This window comes from Phaenicophaeus curvirostris, chromosome 2 (genome assembly GCF_032191515.1).
Source record: "Phaenicophaeus curvirostris isolate KB17595 chromosome 2, BPBGC_Pcur_1.0, whole genome shotgun sequence".
In the NCBI taxonomy this organism is placed as follows: Eukaryota; Metazoa; Chordata; class Aves; order Cuculiformes; family Cuculidae; genus Phaenicophaeus; species Phaenicophaeus curvirostris.
This window is the reverse complement of record NC_091393.1, coordinates 74,574,186-74,587,376: the sequence shown is the minus strand read 5'-3', so window position 1 is coordinate 74,587,376 and position 13,191 is coordinate 74,574,186. Positions and strand designations below refer to the sequence as shown.

Below are 13,191 nucleotides of genomic sequence, written 5' to 3'. Positions count from 1 at the left end.
ATGCATTTCAAACACTAGAATAGTGGATTTATTTGGAAGGAGTAATACAGTCTCTACCTACCAGGTATTTTGCAATTTGTAGCCATCTATGGAGAAGAGTTCAGTGTGGTTCTCTTCAAACAGTTTCAAAAATTGTATCTTCATTTTCTAGCTGCCTTGTTTCAACCTTGCTGCAGTTTGCCTTGACCATAGTAGCTTTTGTTTCTCCCTTATGTCTTGTTTTTTTCCCTTGCATTCCCTACTGTTATTCCAATACAGAGTTAGCTAAAGTCAGTAAGAGGTGGACATATGTGAGGCTGTAATTCGAGTTTGTATTTCAGATGCAGTATTCAGAATGTCTTTGAGAACTGATATTTATTGCTCTCCTAAGTCTGTAAATTCCTTCTCTGAGGTACAGCACAGGTGGCAAAAATAAGATACAGATGTTTTCCTCTCTAATGTTGTGGTTTTAAAGCTCAAGGCTTTTCTTAAAAGAGCCTTTATCATCCTCAAAGTGCTAGTAATTCTACAGTGTATCTTCTATCCACTTTGTGTGTGAATTTGTTCGACATTTTTTTGGAAGTTAACATAACAAATGATAAGCGTCCCTTTGTCTGAGAGGCTTCGCTTCTGTCTTGGAAGACAAAGGAAATGGCTGTTTTCTGCCTTTCTTGATGTATCTCTTCTTGTCTGTGCATCATAATGTTATTCTTGTGACAAAAACTTCATGTCAACATCTGCTGCAAGTTGAAAAAAGCTTTATCTGATGCTTTTACTTGCAGATTACACTTCCTAGATGTACTCTTATATTCCAGAAGATGATATACTTCTGTAATTTAGCCATGAAACAAAATTTTTATTATGGGTTTTATTGCTTTTTTAATTATCAGGACTTCTGTTAATTGCTTTGCTTGATTTATTTTCTTTTCTTATGCATTAATTGTGTATATCTTGATGCCACAGAAAATCAGTAACCACATTCGTTTGACTGTAAGGGAGCTACCTGATTCTCTTCCCTATTTTTTTCTATATTGCTACCAGAAATTCTTAATAGTTTAATGAACTCTAATACAATTGTCACATCACTGTTGCTTTAGTTCTCCAGCTCTCTATTGTGTACACACTTGTACTGTTCTACTATTTTTCTAATCAGCGATATGACAAAAATAGACAAATAATCCCAGCAAGACTCCCAGGGTTCTTTATCTGAATCAGTCTGTGAAATTTGAGTTCCAGGGTATGATATTTCTGCAGAACATCAATCAAAATTGTTTCACCATAACTGAGTTAGAAGCCAGTGAAGGTTTTGGTTTGAGTTTTTTTCCCCTTTTTACTAGAAAAAGCCTGCTCTTCCTATCTACTTACTCAGTTTTATCTTCTTTATTGCAGAAGAATTATCTCTAAGCATCTCTGTTTCAAATAGCCAGGTCCAGGAGAATGTGGTGAGTCATATGCATTGTATAATAATGGTGTTTATATACCTGGGTATTACAAAGTAATTGGTAGTAACAGTGTCTGAATGAGAACGCAACAGCAGGGTATTGTGGCTAAAGAAGTCTGTTATATAGGAGGTAATCTTACCTGCCTGGTACAGCTGTTAGTTTGTATCAATGTGTGGCCATACTTGAAGCGGATCCTCTTCAGGATTTTTCCATTCAGGGTGATCATGCCACTCTTTACTGAGTTTGATTAATGTTAAACGTGAATACAGCTTAGCCAGTACTAACTGATATGCTCATCAACATTTTGATTACTCCTAATATTTGTGATTTCTTTCTTTCATGCATTAGGATATCAGCTCTGTGTACCAAATATTTGCTGATGAAGTGCTAGGCTCTGGTCAGTTTGGTATTGTATATGGAGGTAAGTTACTTTAGACTCCGTTAGGCATTTATTAAGGTAGAATGTCTGTCTACTTGATATAAATAGCCTTTTCATATTTACTTAGCTACAGCTACAATGTCTAGGTGATGTTTATCTTGTTAGAAGTTTTGTTTGGATTACTGTGCCTCTCTGCAGTTTTATGTACAATATTTATTACAATTTATTTTTGCATTTAGAGTTTCCATTGACATTCTTGGTTTAGCATATTCATTGCATTTTAACCACAGTTAAATACAAAGCGATCTCAAGCCAGAATTTGGCATTGGTTAATGGTGTGAGGGGTTTTAACTGTAAATTCTAACACAGCTGTCTGTATTATGCACTATTCAGAATCGTGTATTTAAGGAGGCTGTAAGTTATACTTGTTTTTAATGATGTCTGAGAGATGCGGCCAAAAGAAATTGGAAAAAATACATAGTTTATGCTTTGACAGTATTTCTGCAAACATACTATTGACATATTTTATGCAAAAGTTTTGCTACAGATTTCCATCAGCAGGTTAAAGTAGGGGGAGGTATTATTTGTCAAGAGGACTCAGTTTTAGGTTGCAACTGTAGCTTTGTCACTTCTAGTTTTTAAAAACTTCTGTTGAAACATATAACTTGTTTATAGTATGGAAGTGCAAAAAGAAGAAATACTAGAAATGCCTCATATGAACTGTTTCTCTGCTTTCTTTTTTTTTTTTTTAATCTTATGTTTTATCTCAAGTGTTGAGAAAACCACAGACCATAAATCTGGAAAGAAAGACTAAGTTAAATCTAACATTTTAAAAGTGGTAACATTTCTGCTTCTGTCATATTGTCTTTCTAGCCAGGAAGTGTTGTGGCTATATTTTTCCTTTGTGCTAATTGTGTAGTTAAATACTTTATTATTTCTGAAGTACTTGATGAAAGTGCAGTTTCATGGTCTGGTTTTACATCACTCTTGGGAGACATGTTTTTTTCCCCTTGTATTTCTTAAAGCCCAGTATGAATCAAAGTATCCTCCCTCTTTTATGAATAGAATATACACAAATGCAGATAGTAGTTTAATGGTTTGATTTTATTTCTATATATACTCTCCTCAATTGCCTTTTAGATAAGTCTCAGCTTGGTATTTTTCATGATTCAGTGCTTATAAACATAGCAAATGCTTATTAAAGGCTTTTGCTATATTAAATATTTTCTCTTAAAGATGCCTTCAGTTATTAGGTTGTACATACTTGATTTCTTAGGATAAAATCACACAAGCTGAAAGTGCAAGAAAAGTAACTGTAAAGAGTATTGTTTGGGTTGCTCTGCATGCTGCCTATTGTTGCTGGTGTTTGGGAATCTATATCTGGTAACTTCCAATACTGGCTTTTCCCCACTTGTATAGGCTTACTGCAATAATGGTAACAAAACCTTTTATTTAAATAAAGGTGAAATCAAGTTCCTTACATTGATGTGGGGTTTGTTTTTTGATGGGTGTTTTTATGTCCTTTATTCTGGGCAAACATTTCCAAATTGTGAATCGAGAAGTTATTTATATTGATATCCAACTCATGTTTCTTTCAGTGACAGCAGATTAATTCTCAGTTGTCTGGTTGATTTTGAAGGGTCTGAAAAATGGGGACAGAAAAAAAAATTCTTAACGGTTTTTTACTGATGTGAAACTAGCCCTGAAACTTGTGTTTTGCTTAGGAAAATGAATTTTCAAGCTGCTTTTCTGTTAGTCTTATCTTCATTATTAAATTTTTAGCTCTACTCTAGCTTCTACAGTTAAGTGTTTAGTGGTTTTGCTTTTTGTTCTCTTGCAGCTTAGCATTTGTCTTCTGGATTTTGCATTTAGTTCATAATTGATGATATTTCTGCTACATTTCAATATAATTTTATGTCTAGTGGAGCCAGAGTCAATTTCCCTGAATCTAGGATTTTATTTAAATTATAACTGGGTGCTGTGATTTCTAGTGTTTTGCCTAAACGTGCTGATTTCTTTCAGAAATAAATGACAGAACTCTCTTTTGAGACTTCTGGCTCTATGCTGTTGTCTGTCACAATCCAGTATAGGGTATATGCTTCCTTAGGAGTAATGTAACCTTTTTAAAATTTATATTTTGCTCTCCAATTGTTAGTTCTATTTGGTAACCTCGTAAACCCTTTTGGACAGTGAGTGATGTCTCCATTAACTGCCCTTGTCTGGTGGAGATAAGCCTGGTTTTGATCCTTTATTCCTGCTGATGTTTGAGGCAGGTGTAGTAGTTGCTTGGTGCAGCAGCCTTTGGAGGCAGTCCCTATGCCCTGCCTAAGCCCTGGCCACCAGTACCATCTTCAGGGCAACCTGAGAGGCCTGTCTGGGTGGTTAGTGAGGCATAGCTGGGCTCTCTGTAGTGGTGCTGGTAGAGTTCTCTGTGCCGCTTCCACTGTAGTTGTGTTTGTTGTCCCTTTTCCTGAACGGCTTCTAAATCCTTCACTGATAATGACTTTTTATCTTTGGTGCAGACTTATTGTTCTGGTTTAGTTTAGCATTAAATCTCTTAGATTATGAAAGACTTGTAGTCTGTGAACCCATTAACCTGTCTGTTGTTCTTGCGATAGAAGTCAGTTTAGCAGTTGTGAGGAAGCAGGGGAAGCATTTCCAGCTCCAGTATTCTGTGGCAGTAGGTATTACTTGATAATATGCACAAATGGAAAGTTGACATATCGTCAGTGACCTCTAATGTCAATGTACATACCGGGCAAAAGAGTATTAACCAGTTTAAATTCCTCTATAACTCTCCTATTGAGGCTAATCAGTTCTTGTTACTCTTACACCAGTTGCAGCTTTAAGTATAAATATAGTAATATTGTACCTTTGTACAGAATATATTTGTTTCCCCAAAAAGGAATTACGTTAAAGCTGTAATGTATAATAGCTATTAATTGCTTCTGCGTCTTGATGGCTGACATTGACTTTCTTTTTAGGAAAACACAGGAAGACTGGAAGAGATGTCGCTATCAAAGTCATTGACAAGATGAGGTTTCCAACTAAACAAGAAAGTCAGCTTCGTAATGAAGTAGCCATTCTCCAGGTACGAAAGTATTTTTGGATCACATTGGAGTCTTCAGCCATTAATAAGGTTCTGTAATGTGTGTAAGCGCTCTGAAATGATTTCAAAATCTGTGTATGTGATTTCTGAGTTTTCTTGGAAGAGGCAGTCTTGGAAGAGCAGGGATTCCTGAGTATTTGGTAGAATTGATAACTTGGGAGTGGTAGCTGCTCCACATAGGGGATCCACTGAAGACAGCTGCTTTGGCTCCTCATGTCCAGCAGGTAGCAGGAAACTGTATTATTTTTGGCTGTCTTCCACTACTGGCTCCTCAGTCTTATTCTTGCATGTTCTATATTGAAGATACTGAGTATATGAACTGTAAAAATTAATCATTATGAGTAATTTGTGTTAAAACAAAGTAGACTTTAGTAGTGGTAGTTGGCATGTTTCATGGATTGACATTTATATTTCAAGCTAGTTTCTTGCCTCAGACATTATGTTTTTTCATCTGTAACTCTCCACTTAACTGCTTTTTGATTTGAGGTACAAGAGTTTTGTGTAATTTGGCGTATTTCATACAGAATTATTTTAATGATGTACCTGTACCTATACTAATTTGTTTTAGAATTTGCACCACCCTGGGATTGTGAATCTGGAATGTATGTTTGAAACCCCAGAGCGTGTCTTTGTTGTGATGGAAAAGCTGCATGGAGATATGCTAGAGATGATTCTTTCCAGCGAGAAAAGTCGGCTTCCAGAACGAATCACGAAGTTCATGGTCACTCAGGTTGACATTCAGTCTCCCTTCTTTGAGAGGAAAGGCTAGATTTGTCTTTTGTAATTATATGTGAATGGAGTTTGAAGAAGGGATTTTCTGTATTATCTAAAAGAGACAGCACAGAGGACTGCACATCTAATGAATATTGAATAAACATGGAAAGAATTTAAAATGTTACTTATGTTTGATTATTTTTTGCCCTTGTTTCCCAAGACATAACATTATGGACATCCAAAGATACATATGAAAACAATGAGCATTCAAAAAGGCAGAAAGGTAGAAGAGGGGGACAGGAAAAAAAAAGGGAAAGCAAAGCTGTCAGTTCCAGGCCTTGATGGGCTTGAAAGAAGTAGTACTTGCACAGTATATATGGGTTAATTCTTGAAGACTGTGTTGGTACAAATGACTGTATTGCTTAGTGTGTGACTTTTGACGCTTTTGATCCACTTGAATAGCACTGAAAATTGTCTTTCTTTTTTGTAGATACTTGTTGCTTTGAGGAATTTACACTTCAAGAATATTGTGCACTGTGATTTAAAACCAGAAAATGTACTACTAGCATCAGCAGAGCCATTCCCTCAGGTGAGTGAAGATTAAAAAATACTCTTTTCATCACTTCTCATTGTTCTTTTTTTCAAGGAGTACAGGCATTACAGCTTAAAAGTTGAGCTATTGTGGGCTTGTTCAGCTGACTTAGTCTAGAATTACTTGAAGTCGGTGTATTATAGTTGACTTTTTTTTTTCCCCTTTTCAACCCTTAGCCTAGCTTTATGCTCAGTGGTCCATTTCAGTTTCCTTTACCTCAGACTTAGATCTTGTCACACAACAGTGCTGTGCACAAGCATTCTTTCTTCTGAGGAACCTGTGAAGTACAGCTACTGCCAACAGTTAGCAGAAGGCTGCGTGGAGTGCGTGGAAATTGGTATTCTGGATTAACTAGAATAGTCTGGTGGAAAAGGCACACGACTAGAAGCTTCAAGACCAGTCTTGTTTCTGTTCCAGTGCTATTTGACCCTGGGAAACAATTTCTTCCCTGTTGCATATCTCCTTCTCCTCCTTGCTCTTGTCTGTCTTGCTTTATAATCTGTTGTGAAATGGGACTGTCACTAGTCTTGCTTGGGGATTTTCATCATCAGTTTGTGTGATACTACACTGTAATATAAACTAAGCAGCTAATTTCTGCAAGAGAGATGCTGTTCAGCATTATTAGTATTTATGTATTGACAACACTTAACCCAGATACTTTGGATAGTATAGATTTTGTGGAGGTTATGTGGCAATTAAAAGCTACGAGGCAGCAAGAGCGGAATTGCTTCCAGTCCCATGATGTTATTGCATAGTGCAGTGGACTTCATGAGGGTCACTCGCATGCCTTTAGTCCAGTGCTTTTTCCTAAGGAGGGCTTATTAACTTGGGGTTGGTGCTGGAGTTGATCTGCATCCTTTTTTCTGTACAAGTGCATGATGTGTTCAGGTTAAGGAACCATTCCAGAACCATGAAGATTTAAGCATCAGTGCAGGCACCAGCTCTTGGTGTTTTACCTGGATGATTATTGGACTGTTCTGTCCAGAGGTGGCTGGGTCCGCGTTCTAGGTAATACCCATAGTCTGGTTTCTGTATTGAAGCCTCCAGCTTTGGGAATATGATTAAGAGGAATGTAACCTGGTTGGAATTCATGTGCTTTTTCAACTTTGATTCTGTGCCTTATGAGGGTAGGGATTTGCCTCTGGAAATGAGCTGAGCTTCAAGTCAAGCTTTTTGTGCTTATTTGTGTACTTGTGGCCATGTACTGCACTGGCTGCATCAGACCTGAGTCTGTGCAAGGCCAGGTCTCACTCTGAAGCATGCTCTATCTGCAGTCTGCAAAACCAGCAACCTAAAACCTTAAGTGACTGGCTTATTTAATGTTTTCTCTCTGTTTTAGCGCATACAATGTTTAAATGAAATGGTATCAGAATTTATACTTGAACGTATATCGAATGCATGCTGGCAGAAACGGTATCAAATATCACTCTGAACTTGGGCATTCGCATGCTTTGGACATCAAGCAGAGATTTCTCCATTTAAAATATGTTTCTTTTGCAGGTGAAGCTGTGTGATTTTGGCTTTGCACGTATCATCGGTGAAAAGTCTTTCAGGCGCTCTGTGGTTGGGACACCTGCTTATCTTGCTCCCGAAGTGCTCAGGAGTAAAGGTTACAACCGCTCCCTAGACATGTGGTCAGTAGGAGTTATTGTCTATGTGAGCCTTAGTGGTACATTCCCATTTAATGAAGATGAGGATATAAATGATCAGATTCAAAATGCAGCTTTTATGTACCCACCAAATCCTTGGAAGGAAATTTCTAGTGAAGGTAAAGAAATTAATTTTCTCTATTAAGATGTCTTTACACGTTGATTACATATTCAAATGTTTAAAGCTCGAAGTTTATTCATATAGGAATGTGAGAATTGTTGATAGTTTGAGTTCAAATATTATTGCTATTTGATAGCTTGAGTATTGATAATTTGCCTACAGGAAAGCTGACGAGGGCCTCTGTCAGGGAGTGTGCTGATCAGATGAGGGGTAATGTTTTTAAGCTGAAAGAGGGGAAATTTAGATTAGATAATAGGACGACATTCTTTACTGTGAGGGTGATGAGGCACTGGTTGCCCAGAGGAGTTGCGGAAGCCCTGTCCCTGGAGATGTTCAAGGCCAGGCTGGATGGGGCTTTGAGCAACCTGATCCAGGAGAACTAGATGATCTTCAAGGCCCCATCCAACCCAAACCATTCTATGAGTCTATGATTGAGTTTAGTAGACTATGACAAAATGGATAAATATGAGCTGGCATCTATTTGTGCAAGATGAATTGTCAAGTGTAATGTATTAGATTGTTTTCAAGGTAGCAGGAGCCAGTAGATTTCACAAGAAAAATGAATTGCATGTAGGAGGTGTGGTATAAATAACCTGAAACTTCCCAAAATTCCCAATAAAAAGTTAAATCATGTGCGAGTATTTGCTGAAGGCTGATCTCAAAACTGACTTAATTGAAAATGTAATTACAGAAATGATTCAAAGTTGAATCTGGAATTTTAGTTTTGAACACTAACAGATGACACAAAAACTGGGTCTAAAAGTCAGGTCTGAACAATCTAGAGGTTTAGGAGGGTGGTCTCTAGAGCTCACAAGTGCCAGCTTTGTTATTAGTAATGTATATATGATTAACACACGCGTAGATGTGGAAGGATATATACAAAAGAATACAATAATGGGATCTACCTACAGATTTTTCGAACACAGGATTATGTTAAAGTTATTTAGGCACTTTTGAAAATCACTGAAATCCAGTAGGGAAAAAGATGGACAAATAATAAAGTTTTTAGTTTTTCCGTCAAAGATTGAGGGGAGCTTTCTGCGTATCTGTTTTGTAACTTCATTTACCAGAAGAAAAGCAAAGCTAAATATAAAATTGGAGAGCTTGATTAAGTTTAAAGGATTTCAATGAGATATATACACACATATATAAAAAGGTTCTCTTTCACTGCTGTTCACTTTCACTGAAGCACATGAATGATTATGAAGCTGATTAATATTTAAACAGTGTAATTTTTGTTGTGTTCTTTGTCAGCAATTGATTTAATAAACAATTTGCTTCAAGTGAAGATGAGAAAACGTTACAGTGTTGACAAATCCCTTAGTCACCCATGGTTACAGGTAAACCCACCTGCCTTTGTTACTGTACTTTTAATGGATGGATAATGATTTTTTTTTTGCCTGAAATCCTTCAGAGGCTTATTAAAACTACTGTCGCAGTCTGCTAACAAGCATTCATGGAAGGTTGAGTGTTTCTGTTTTCTGCTTTATGTTTTGTGTGCTCCAGGATTTTGCCCATCTATTTGTGGCTTCTTTCCTCAAGGAAAATTCTATCTTGCTGTCTCTCTTGTCCCTTACTTTCTGTCTGACACCAGCATAGAGTTTCACTCTTCTGGCATCTCTCCTGAATGCAGGCAGAGATAAGTGCATGGAGCCCCGCTGAAATCAGTATCGAGGCAAATATTGCTGAGTGCTAAAGCAGACACATGAGCTGATGTGTGCTGTAACTTGTAGTTATTTTAGAAGAGAATTGTTCAGAATGGAATTAATTTGCTTGTTTGATTTGGGTTCCTTTCACAACAGTTTCACAATGCTGTATGCATGTATCTTTGTACACTAATAACTTAAAGGACATTAAGGGGAAGATCCAAGTAATTTTGAGTATCTATACAATTAATTTTATAATTAAGCTAAAATAGCTGTCTCGTTGCAAAAAGTTTTCATGAGTTACAGTACTACAACCTTAGGTACTGGCCAGTTTAATTTTGAACTGTTCTTCGTGGATGCTCTTGTGGAGTATTTTGAAGGGGTGGTGGGGTTTTATTTTTTGTGTGTTTTGTTTTTTTAAACGGTCTCATTGATTATATCCTGTGACTATTTATACTCACGGTAGGGATAAACTGCAGAATTTATCTGTGGGAATATAGTGCTGCTGTTTCTTAAACTGCTTCCTTAAATCTCTCTTACTCCTTAGGATTACCAGACTTGGCTTGACCTCAGAGAATTCGAAACGCGCATTGGAGAGCGTTACATTACCCATGAAAGCGATGATGCACGCTGGAAAGAACATGCTTATGAACACAACCTTGAGTATCCCCAGCATTTTATTATGGCTCCTAATCCAGATGACATGGAAGAAGACCCTTGATTTATTCATTGTGCTAAATTGCAGCAAAGGAGGGCGCTCCAGACAGAAACTGAAGATAAGTTTTGGGACAACTGTTGCTCTTTCTGAATGCTTTACACATTATTCAGTGTAAAAAGCCCCAGAGGATCCTGCATTGACATGGGAATAGACTGTCACCTGACAAGCTTTTCTCCATCTCTGACTTAAACGATGAGTAGTTATTGGACAGTGGGATAAGCCCCGTTGGGTAACATTTCACCAAACTGTGTGGCTACAAAGCCATTACTAGGTGTAATGTGTACAGACTGAATGGTTTGGTTTGTGTGTTTTTCAAGGTTGCTTTTTTTTTTTTTTTCCATAGCTTACACAATAAGAATTTTGTAATGGTTTTCTAATCCCTATTTACTAGGCCATAGAGGACTGTTTTCTGTTACTTAGATACATCTCCCGTTTCCTAAACTCTGCATGGTGAAAAGAGACTGCAAAGAGGAATTGGTGCAGAATACTTTGGCTAATAGCAAAACACGGTGGTTTAGCACACAGCTTCGTAGATGAAAGAATAATTTGCTGCTGTTATGACAGTTAAAGATCTGTGTCTTTGCTGCAATTGAACTTTTTTCAAATGTCCCAAAAGATGTCCACCCCCCAAAAAAAACCCTGTAACTTCTCACATTCCTCTTGAAATGCTGTCTGACAATCTAAAGAGACGACAATCAAAGCTATGCCGATCCTTTATTTTGTCTTGTTAAAACAGAGCAATAAGTCACAACAGTGTGTTGCTGTGCAAGGCCAGCACACATCGTTGATACATACCAAAGGCACTGTGCCTTAAAACTAAACAAGTAATGCACAGGGAGCACACAAGACTTGATGTAGCATATCCTTTCACTCTGGAAGAACAGCTTCCAGCAGAATTTGGAAGAATAGGGAAAAATACATGCAGCTTTCTTCTGTTGTTTTGAGTAATTAGACTTTTAAATATTTCTAAGATTTTTCTAATTTTTTGAGGTTCCCTGGACTCCCATTAGGAGGAATTTGTAGCCTGCTAGCTTGTAGCTTAATTCTGCCTAAAACCTAGAAGTAACAGCAGATATCAGATCGCTTGTTGCTTCTGCCAGGGCAGCTGGATTTTAGGAGAAAGGGCTTTTCCTGCTTACCTTAACCTGCAGACCCTCCCACCCTCTTTACTGTGTGCAGCATTGTTGTTTGAACTGAGTGAAGAGTCCAAAACCAACTCCTAAATCAGGTTTTTTAGACAAATGCCTCAGTTGTTGGGATTCCCAGCTACTTACTGGACTTATGGAGCAATAGAGATGAAGCAGCAATACTCTTTGGAAACGGTTCCATCAGAGGACAGCGTAACAGTTAAAGTTCATGGTATTTCCAAGAAGCTTGAGGCCATGAGAACTGATTAACTGAAGCTTGGTTCGAAATAGCTTTTAAAGCACTGTTACAGGCTTGAACTGCAAACACAGTGAGTGGCTTTGGGGGTATCTCCTCTCCCTCCTACAAAGATTTTCTTTTCTCTGTGTGTGTAGAAAAGTATTTTTTCTACTATTGTTATTCAGGTAAGGAAGCAGCTGAGCAGACTTTTTTCCTAAGTTCTTAGATATACATGAAATTTTACACAGTTATTTCAGGGCCAGCAGCTGCTTGCAATGACAGTGACCCAGCAGTAAAGTCAGCGGCAGTTGCAAAAGTACGTACCCACAGGCAGATCTAGGTCATTAACACAGCTTTTTCTTTTCCCGTTAGCCTTAATCTGACTGCCACTGGATTTTATAGGTGTCAAAGTTGGTAAAGGCTGAACTCTGGCTTCCCTGTGAGGACAGACCCAACTTTATACAAAATGTTCATGCAATCTCTATGGCAGTTTCGACAGTCAGCAGTGAGCAAGGCATTTCAGCCCTTCTGACCACCACACATCCTCTCTGCTAGCACATGTTTTTCTCAGGTTTCAGGACTGATTCTTCCAAGAGGGACTGTTTTTAATATTTGGAACCACCTGCTAAGTTGGTAGTCTAGTGTTTTGCTTAGGCTTTTGGTTTTAAACTTCCAATTTCATACTTGAGCTGTCATTTCAGGTTTTCCTGTGGGGTTTTTTTTTGTTTATGTTGTTTTAAGGGAGGAAAAAAGTGCTCAGCCACTTGAAAAAGCACAACAGGAATAGAGGAAGGAGGGGACAACAATGAAGCAGAAGATCTGGCTGATGTCTCTCCCCATGCAGTCTGCTCTGCTCCAAAATATTATACAAGCTATTTATTTTTAAAGTTGTATTAGGAAAAAAAAAATGCTGTTGGCAGAGATTGTTTGATCACATATGCAGACAATGCATATGGAGACAGATAATAGAAGAAGCCACAAGCAGCTAATAGTCAAGGAACCAAAAATCAGACATACATTAGGAGTAAAGTCTTCAGAATAGTAAAAATAGTAAAAAAAGTTTTTTATATTCCCTTTTTTTTCTACCTTTACTGCAGACTTTGACAGCAGTAGGTTACAGTGTTTCATATCCTTACCCCTAGGAGAATTATGTTGCGCTCATTCAAGAAATAGTGCTACCATGATGCTACAAAAAAAGCTTGTGTAAAATTTATAGCCTCAAAAGGACACTGTCAAGTACTTTTATATTTTTATACATCCCCTTGTTTGTAAATATCCTCCGATAAGCTTAAAAATAAAATTTATTTCCCTATCAGACTTGTTCTTTCTATTTACATGAATTATCTCTCTAATCAAATGTTCCTAGAAGTAAATGCTTCTTCACACTTGGATTTGTTTGAGGATTTGTCGTGAGATATACCCTGCTGTGGGAATCGATTAGCAGTGCTTTGGAACCAGTAACTTTTTGTGTGGTCCC

The 13,191-nt window shown here is 37.6% G+C and overlaps 1 protein-coding gene across 1 annotated transcript in view; it reads left to right on the top strand.

The window, feature by feature from the left end:
• PRKD3 (protein kinase D3) overlaps positions 1–13,113 on the top strand; it is a 41,804-nt gene extending 28,691 nt beyond the window's left edge. Inside the window, exons 11-18 of the mRNA XM_069852495.1 lie at positions 1,369–1,421; positions 1,770–1,842; positions 4,785–4,891; positions 5,478–5,639; positions 6,114–6,212; positions 7,716–7,983; positions 9,240–9,325; positions 10,179–13,113. Of these exons, the coding sequence (XP_069708596.1) occupies positions 1,369–1,421; positions 1,770–1,842; positions 4,785–4,891; positions 5,478–5,639; positions 6,114–6,212; positions 7,716–7,983; positions 9,240–9,325; positions 10,179–10,352 (1,022 nt within the window). The 3' untranslated portion in view covers positions 10,353–13,113. The remainder of the gene's footprint in view (positions 1–1,368; positions 1,422–1,769; positions 1,843–4,784; positions 4,892–5,477; positions 5,640–6,113; positions 6,213–7,715; positions 7,984–9,239; positions 9,326–10,178) is intronic.
• The last annotated feature ends 78 nt before the right edge of the window (positions 13,114–13,191 follow it).